This window comes from Nelusetta ayraudi, unplaced genomic scaffold (assembly GCF_046127955.1).
Source record: "Nelusetta ayraudi isolate G7.1 ecotype Tasmania unplaced genomic scaffold, CSIRO-AGI_Nayr_v1 ptg000031l, whole genome shotgun sequence".
Taxonomy (NCBI): Eukaryota; Metazoa; Chordata; class Actinopteri; order Tetraodontiformes; family Monacanthidae; genus Nelusetta; species Nelusetta ayraudi.
The window spans coordinates 1,980,270-1,989,397 of NW_027466081.1; the positions used below are offsets into that span (position 1 = coordinate 1,980,270).

Genomic DNA, 9,128 nt, shown 5'->3' on the forward strand with positions numbered 1-9,128 from the left:
GGCTGTGGTTGTGGATGCCACGGCGGAAGCGCCAACTGCTGCTGGTATGTTCAAAACACAGCCTGCTTTAGTTCAGTTCTTGCCACATGCACGACACTGTTTAGCCACGATAGGTGTGTAGCCTTGCTTGTGCATTTAAAAGCGTCAGCTGTCAGCCTTACTGCCGGTTGCAAGTAAATGCAGTGAACTGAAAACACGTACTTTAGCATAGCATCTGTAGCGTTTGTCCAGCAGATTGCATGTTTTGGACAGTGTTGATTGTTTTTTCACCCCAACCTTTTCGCTCATGTAGTTGACCCTTCCAAAAAGGACATTGTGTTCCTTCTGGATGGCTCTGAAGGCACATCGAGGGCATTCCCCGCCATGCGGGATTTCGTTGAAAGGGCTGTGCAGAGACTCAGTGTGGGACCCGACCAAGACCGTGTGGCTGTGGTGCAGTACAGCAGAGACCCAGAGGTCCATTTCTATCTCAACACACACAGCACAAGAGAGCAAATTGTGGATTCGCTCAGAGGGCTGAGTCACAAAGGAGGCAGAACCCTCAACACCGGGGAAGCCCTCCAATATGTGAGAGACAACGTCTTTACAGACTCTGCCGGCAGCAGGCGCCTGCGAGGTGTTCCACAGATGTTGGTCCTGCTAAGTGGTGGAAGGTCTTCTGACAATGTGGATACCCCAGCCTTGGCTCTCAAACAACAGGGTGTCATTGTAATTGGAATTGGTTCAAATAATTCTGACAAATCTGAGCTGCGCAAGATCTCCTACGAACCCAGTTATGCTCTATCGGTTTCGGAGTTCTCCGAGCTGCCCAATATGCAAGAACAGCTCTCCTCTGTCATGAGCACACTGGCAGCGAGGGCCACTGCCATGCCACCAACAGTCACTGGTAAGAGAATGAGCATTTGTTAAACTGAAGGGACAAGGTCCCTGGCAAAGGCCACTAGCATTAAGTGTACTTTAGCGAAAGGAAATCATGTAGTATTGTAGTGCTTACACAGAAAGGTGTGCCTTTGTTAACACGGGTGGGCCAAATCAACCTAAATGTGTCTTGTTTCGATTGCATTTTCCCCAGTGGAGAGGAAGGCACCAGGAAAGGATGTTGTGTTCTTGTTGGACGGGTCTGATTCTGCCAGAAATGGATTCCCCGCTATGCGAGACTTTGTTCAAAGAGTGGTAGAGACACTCAGCGTGGATGACAACAAAGACCGAGTCTCAGTGGTTCAGTACAGCAGAGATGTATCCGTTCCGTTCTTCCTGAACACTTACACGACAAAAGGCGAGATCCTAAATGCTGTGAGAGACTTGAGGCCAAAAGGTGGAATGCCCCTCAGGACCGGTGGGGCTCTCCAGCACGTGAGGGATAATGTGTTCACGGCCTCTGCGGGAAGCAGGCGCCAGGAAGGGGTACCGCAGATCCTCGTATTGCTGAGCGGCGCAAGGTCTTTTGACAGCGTTGACGCACCGGCCTCTGCTCTCAAACAGCTGGGGGTCTCGATCTTTACAATTGGAAGCAGGAGCTCTGACAAGCGTGAACTGCAGCAGATTTCAACCGATCCCAAATATGCTCTGTCAGTTTCTGATTTCGCTGACCTTCCCAGTGTCCAGCAGCAACTTCAGTCTTCCGTAGAGACTGTGGTTGTGGATGCCACGGCGGAAGCGCCAACTGCTGCTGGTATGTTCAAAACACAGCCTGCTTTAGTTCAGTTCTTGCCACATGCACGACACTGTTTAGCCGCGATAGGTGTGTAGCCTTGCTTGTGCATTTAAAAGCGTCAGCTGTCAGCCTTACTGCCGGTTGCAAGTAAATGCAGTGAACTGAAAACACGTACTTTAGCATAGCATCTGTAGCGTCTGTCCAGCAGATTGCATGTTTTGGACAGTGTTGATTGTTTTTTCACCCCAACCTTTTCGCTCATGTAGTTGACCCTTCCAAAAAGGACATTGTGTTCCTTCTGGATGGCTCTGAAGGCACATCGAGGGCATTCCCCGCCATGCGGGATTTCGTTGAAAGGGCTGTGCAGAGACTCAGTGTGGGACCCGACCAAGACCGTGTGGCTGTGGTGCAGTACAGCAGAGACCCAGAGGTCCATTTCTATCTCAACACACACAGCACAAGAGAGCAAATTGTGGATTCGCTCAGAGGGCTGAGTCACAAAGGAGGCAGAACCCTCAACACCGGGGAAGCCCTCCAATATGTGAGAGACAACGTCTTTACAGACTCTGCCGGCAGCAGGCGCCTGCGAGGTGTTCCACAGATGTTGGTCCTGCTAAGTGGTGGAAGGTCTTCTGACAATGTGGATACCCCAGCCTTGGCTCTCAAACAACAGGGTGTCATTGTAATTGGAATTGGTTCAAAGAATTCTGACAAATCTGAGCTGCGCAAGATCTCCTACGAACCCAGTTATGCTCTATCGGTTTCGGAGTTCTCCGAGCTGCCCAATATGCAAGAACAGCTCTCCTCTGTCATGAGCACACTGGCAGCGAGGGCCACTGCCATGCCACCAACAGTCACTGGTAAGAGAATGAGCATTTGTTAAACTGAAGGGACAAGGTCCCTTGCAAACGCCACTAGCATTAAGTGTACTTTAGCGAAAGGAAATCATGTAGTATTGTAGTGCTTACACAGAAAGGTGTGCCTTTGTTAACATGGGTGGGCCAAATCAACCTAAATGTGTCTTGTTTCGATTGCATTTTCCCCAGTGGAGAGGAAGGCACCAGGAAAGGATGTTGTGTTCTTGTTGGACGGGTCTGATTCTGCCAGAAATGGATTCCCCGCTATGCGAGACTTTGTTCAAAGAGTGGTAGAGACACTCAGCGTGGATGACAACAAAGACCGAGTCTCAGTGGTTCAGTACAGCAGAGATGTATCCGTTCCGTTCTTCCTGAACACGTACACGACAAAAGGCGAGATCCTAAATGCTGTGAGAGACTTGAGGCCAAAAGGTGGAATGCCCCTCAGGACCGGTGGGGCTCTCCAGCACGTGAGGGATAATGTGTTCACGGCCTCTGCGGGAAGCAGGCGCCAGGAAGGGGTACCGCAGATCCTCGTATTGCTGAGCGGCACAAGGTCTTTTGACAGCGTTGACGCACCGGCCTCTGCTCTCAAACAGCTGGGGGTCTCGATCTTTACAATTGGAAGCAGGAGCTCTGACAAGCGTGAACTGCAGCAGATTTCAACCGATCCCAAATATGCTCTGTCAGTTTCTGATTTCGCTGACCTTCCCAGTGTCCAGCAGCAACTTCAGTCTTCCGTAGAGACTGTGGTTGTGGATGCCACGGCGGAAGCGCCAACTGCTGCTGGTATGTTCAAAACACAGCCTGCTTTAGTTCAGTTCTTGCCACATGCACGACACTGTTTAGCCGCGATAGGTGTGTAGCCTTGCTTGTGCATTTAAAAGCGTCAGCTGTCAGCCTTACTGCCGGTTGCAAGTAAATGCAGTGAACTGAAAACACGTACTTTAGCATAGCATCTGTAGCGTTTGTCCAGCAGATTGCATGTTTTGGACAGTGTTGATTGTTTTTTCACCCCAACCTTTTCGCTCATGTAGTTGACCCTTCCAAAAAGGACATTGTGTTCCTTCTGGATGGCTCTGAAGGCACATCGAGGGCATTCCCCGCCATGCGGGATTTCGTTGAAAGGGCTGTGCAGAGACTCAGTGTGGGACCCGACCAAGACCGTGTGGCTGTGGTGCAGTACAGCAGAGACCCAGAGGTCCATTTCTATCTCAACACACACAGCACAAGAGAGCAAATTGTGGATTCGCTCAGAGGGCTGAGTCACAAAGGAGGCAGAACCCTCAACACCGGGGAAGCCCTCCAATATGTGAGAGACAACGTCTTTACAGACTCTGCCGGCAGCAGGCGCCTGCGAGGTGTTCCACAGATGTTGGTCCTGCTAAGTGGTGGAAGGTCTTCTGACAATGTGGATACCCCAGCCTTGGCTCTCAAACAACAGGGTGTCATTGTAATTGGAATTGGTTCAAAGAATTCTGACAAATCTGAGCTGCGCAAGATCTCCTACGAACCCAGTTATGCTCTATCGGTTTCGGAGTTCTCCGAGCTGCCCAATATGCAAGAACAGCTCTCCTCTGTCATGAGCACACTGGCAGCGAGGGCCACTGCCATGCCACCAACAGTCACTGGTAAGAGAATGAGCATTTGTTAAACTGAAGGGACAAGGTCCCTTGCAAACGCCACTAGCATTAAGTGTACTTTAGCGAAAGGAAATCATGTAGTATTGTAGTGCTTACACAGAAAGGTGTGCCTTTGTTAACATGGGTGGGCCAAATCAACCTAAATGTGTCTTGTTTCGATTGCATTTTCCCCAGTGGAGAGGAAGGCACCAGGAAAGGATGTTGTGTTCTTGTTGGACGGGTCTGATTCTGCCAGAAATGGATTCCCCGCTATGCGAGACTTTGTTCAAAGAGTGGTAGAGACACTCAGCGTGGATGACAACAAAGACCGAGTCTCAGTGGTTCAGTACAGCAGAGATGTATCCGTTCCGTTCTTCCTGAACACTTACACGACAAAAGGCGAGATCCTAAATGCTGTGAGAGACTTGAGGCCAAAAGGTGGAATGCCCCTCAGGACCGGTGGGGCTCTCCAGCACGTGAGGGATAATGTGTTCACGGCCTCTGCGGGAAGCAGGCGCCAGGAAGGGGTACCGCAGATCCTCGTATTGCTGAGCGGCGCAAGGTCTTTTGACAGCGTTGACGCACCGGCCTCTGCTCTCAAACAGCTGGGGGTCTCGATCTTTACAATTGGAAGCAGGAGCTCTGACAAGCGTGAACTGCAGCAGATTTCAACCGATCCCAAATATGCTCTGTCAGTTTCTGATTTCGCTGACCTTCCCAGTGTCCAGCAGCAACTTCAGTCTTCCGTAGAGACTGTGGTTGTGGATGCCACGGCGGAAGCGCCAACTGCTGCTGGTATGTTCAAAACACAGCCTGCTTTAGTTCAGTTCTTGCCACATGCACGACACTGTTTAGCTGCGATAGGTGTGTAGCCTTGCTTGTGCATTTAAAAGCGTCAGCTGTCAGCCTTACTGCCGGTTGCAAGTAAATGCAGTGAACTGAAAACACGTACTTTAGCATAGCATCTGTAGCGTTTGTCCAGCAGATTGCATGTTTTGGACAGTGTTGATTGTTTTTTCACCCCAACCTTTTCGCTCATGTAGTTGACCCTTCCAAAAAGGACATTGTGTTCCTTCTGGATGGCTCTGAAGGCACATCGAGGGCATTCCCCGCCATGCGGGATTTCGTTGAAAGGGCTGTGCAGAGACTCAGTGTGGGACCCGACCAAGACCGTGTGGCTGTGGTGCAGTACAGCAGAGACCCAGAGGTCCATTTCTATCTCAACACACACAGCACAAGAGAGCAAATTGTGGATTCGCTCAGAGGGCTGAGTCACAAAGGAGGCAGAACCCTCAACACCGGGGAAGCCCTCCAATATGTGAGAGACAACGTCTTTACAGACTCTGCCGGCAGCAGGCGCCTGCGAGGTGTTCCACAGATGTTGGTCCTGCTAAGTGGTGGAAGGTCTTCTGACAATGTGGATACCCCAGCCTTGGCTCTCAAACAACAGGGTGTCATTGTAATTGGAATTGGTTCAAAGAATTCTGACAAATCTGAGCTGCGCAAGATCTCCTACGAACCCAGTTATGCTCTATCGGTTTCGGAGTTCTCCGAGCTGCCCAATATGCAAGAACAGCTCTCCTCTGTCATGAGCACACTGGCAGCGAGGGCCACTGCCATGCCACCAACAGTCACTGGTAAGAGAATGAGCATTTGTTAAACTGAAGGGACAAGGTCCCTTGCAAACGCCACTAGCATTAAGTGTACTTTAGCGAAAGGAAATCATGTAGTATTGTAGTGCTTACACAGAAAGGTGTGCCTTTGTTAACATGGGTGGGCCAAATCAACCTAAATGTGTCTTGTTTCGATTGCATTTTCCCCAGTGGAGAGGAAGGCACCAGGAAAGGATGTTGTGTTCTTGTTGGACGGGTCTGATTCTGCCAGAAATGGATTCCCCGCTATGCGAGACTTTGTTCAAAGAGTGGTAGAGACACTCAGCGTGGATGACAACAAAGACCGAGTCTCAGTGGTTCAGTACAGCAGAGATGTATCCGTTCCGTTCTTCCTGAACACGTACACGACAAAAGGCGAGATCCTAAATGCTGTGAGAGACTTGAGGCCAAAAGGTGGAATGCCCCTCAGGACCGGTGGGGCTCTCCAGCACGTGAGGGATAATGTGTTCACGGCCTCTGCGGGAAGCAGGCGCCAGGAAGGGGTACCGCAGATCCTCGTATTGCTGAGCGGCACAAGGTCTTTTGACAGCGTTGACGCACCGGCCTCTGCTCTCAAACAGCTGGGGGTCTCGATCTTTACAATTGGAAGCAGGAGCTCTGACAAGCGTGAACTGCAGCAGATTTCAACCGATCCCAAATATGCTCTGTCAGTTTCTGATTTCGCTGACCTTCCCAGTGTCCAGCAGCAACTTCAGTCTTCCGTAGAGACTGTGGTTGTGGATGCCACGGCGGAAGCGCCAACTGCTGCTGGTATGTTCAAAACACAGCCTGCTTTAGTTCAGTTCTTGCCACATGCACGACACTGTTTAGCCGCGATAGGTGTGTAGCCTTGCTTGTGCATTTAAAAGCGTCAGCTGTCAGCCTTACTGCCGGTTGCAAGTAAATGCAGTGAACTGAAAACACGTACTTTAGCATAGCATCTGTAGCGTTTGTCCAGCAGATTGCATGTTTTGGACAGTGTTGATTGTTTTTTCACCCCAACCTTTTCGCTCATGTAGTTGACCCTTCCAAAAAGGACATTGTGTTCCTTCTGGATGGCTCTGAAGGCACATCGAGGGCATTCCCCGCCATGCGGGATTTCGTTGAAAGGGCTGTGCAGAGACTCAGTGTGGGACCCGACCAAGACCGTGTGGCTGTGGTGCAGTACAGCAGAGACCCAGAGGTCCATTTCTATCTCAACACACACAGCACAAGAGAGCAAATTGTGGATTCGCTCAGAGGGCTGAGTCACAAAGGAGGCAGAACCCTCAACACCGGGGAAGCCCTCCAATATGTGAGAGACAACGTCTTTACAGACTCTGCCGGCAGCAGGCGCCTGCGAGGTGTTCCACAGATGTTGGTCCTGCTAAGTGGTGGAAGGTCTTCTGACAATGTGGATACCCCAGCCTTGGCTCTCAAACAACAGGGTGTCATTGTAATTGGAATTGGTTCAAAGAATTCTGACAAATCTGAGCTGCGCAAGATCTCCTACGGACCCAGTTATGCTCTATCGGTTTCGGAGTTCTCCGAGCTGCCCAATATGCAAGAACAGCTCTCCTCTGTCATGAGCACACTGGCAGCGAGGGCCACTGCCATGCCACCAACAGTCACTGGTAAGAGAATGAGCATTTGTTAAACTGAAGGGACAAGGTCCCTTGCAAACGCCACTAGCATTAAGTGTACTTTAGCGAAAGGAAATCATGTAGTATTGTAGTGCTTACACAGAAAGGTGTGCCTTTGTTAACATGGGTGGGCCAAATCAACCTAAATGTGTCTTGTTTCGATTGCATTTTCCCCAGTGGAGAGGAAGGCACCAGGAAAGGATGTTGTGTTCTTGTTGGACGGGTCTGATTCTGCCAGAAATGGATTCCCCGCTATGCGAGACTTTGTTCAAAGAGTGGTAGAGACACTCAGCGTGGATGACAACAAAGACCGAGTCTCAGTGGTTCAGTACAGCAGAGATGTATCCGTTCCGTTCTTCCTGAACACTTACACGACAAAAGGCGAGATCCTAAATGCTGTGAGAGACTTGAGGCCAAAAGGTGGAATGCCCCTCAGGACCGGTGGGGCTCTCCAGCACGTGAGGGATAATGTGTTCACGGCCTCTGCGGGAAGCAGGCGCCAGGAAGGGGTACCGCAGATCCTCGTATTGCTGAGCGGCGCAAGGTCTTTTGACAGCGTTGACGCACCGGCCTCTGCTCTCAAACAGCTGGGGGTCTCGATCTTTACAATTGGAAGCAGGAGCTCTGACAAGCGTGAACTGCAGCAGATTTCAACCGATCCCAAATATGCTCTGTCAGTTTCTGATTTCGCTGACCTTCCCAGTGTCCAGCAGCAACTTCAGTCTTCCGTAGAGACTGTGGTTGTGGATGCCACGGCGGAAGCGCCAACTGCTGCTGGTATGTTCAAAACACAGCCTGCTTTAGTTCAGTTCTTGCCACATGCACGACACTGTTTAGCTGCGATAGGTGTGTAGCCTTGCTTGTGCATTTAAAAGCGTCAGCTGTCAGCCTTACTGCCGGTTGCAAGTAAATGCAGTGAACTGAAAACACGTACTTTAGCATAGCATCTGTAGCGTTTGTCCAGCAGATTGCATGTTTTGGACAGTGTTGATTGTTTTTTCACCCCAACCTTTTCGCTCATGTAGTTGACCCTTCCAAAAAGGACATTGTGTTCCTTCTGGATGGCTCTGAAGGCACATCGAGGGCATTCCCCGCCATGCGGGATTTCGTTGAAAGGGCTGTGCAGAGACTCAGTGTGGGACCCGACCAAGACCGTGTGGCTGTGGTGCAGTACAGCAGAGACCCAGAGGTCCATTTCTATCTCAACACACACAGCACAAGAGAGCAAATTGTGGATTCGCTCAGAGGGCTGAGTCACAAAGGAGGCAGAACCCTCAACACCGGGGAAGCCCTCCAATATGTGAGAGACAACGTCTTTACAGACTCTGCCGGCAGCAGGCGCCTGCGAGGTGTTCCACAGATGTTGGTCCTGCTAAGTGGTGGAAGGTCTTCTGACAATGTGGATACCCCAGCCTTGGCTCTCAAACAACAGGGTGTCATTGTAATTGGAATTGGTTCAAATAATTCTGACAAATCTGAGCTGCGCAAGATCTCCTACGAACCCAGTTATGCTCTATCGGTTTCGGAGTTCTCCGAGCTGCCCAATATGCAAGAACAGCTCTCCTCTGTCATGAGCACACTGGCAGCGAGGGCCACTGCCATGCCACCAACAGTCACTGGTAAGAGAATGAGCATTTGTTAAACTGAAGGGACAAGGTCCCTGGCAAAGGCCACTAGCATTAAGTGTACTTTAGCGAAAGGAAATCATGTAGTATTGTAGT

At 50.5% G+C, this 9,128-nt stretch overlaps 1 protein-coding gene across 1 annotated transcript; it reads left to right on the plus strand.

Moving 5' to 3' along the window:
- Window positions 1-258: 258 nt before the first annotated feature.
- Window positions 259-935, plus strand: LOC142891367 (collagen alpha-3(VI) chain-like; the record flags this gene model as incomplete). The annotated part of the gene is made up of 1 exon (XM_076030843.1): window positions 259-935. A coding segment is annotated over one exon (651 nt), but the record flags the coding sequence as incomplete, so codon positions are not given.
- Window positions 936-9,128: the final 8,193 nt, after the last annotated feature.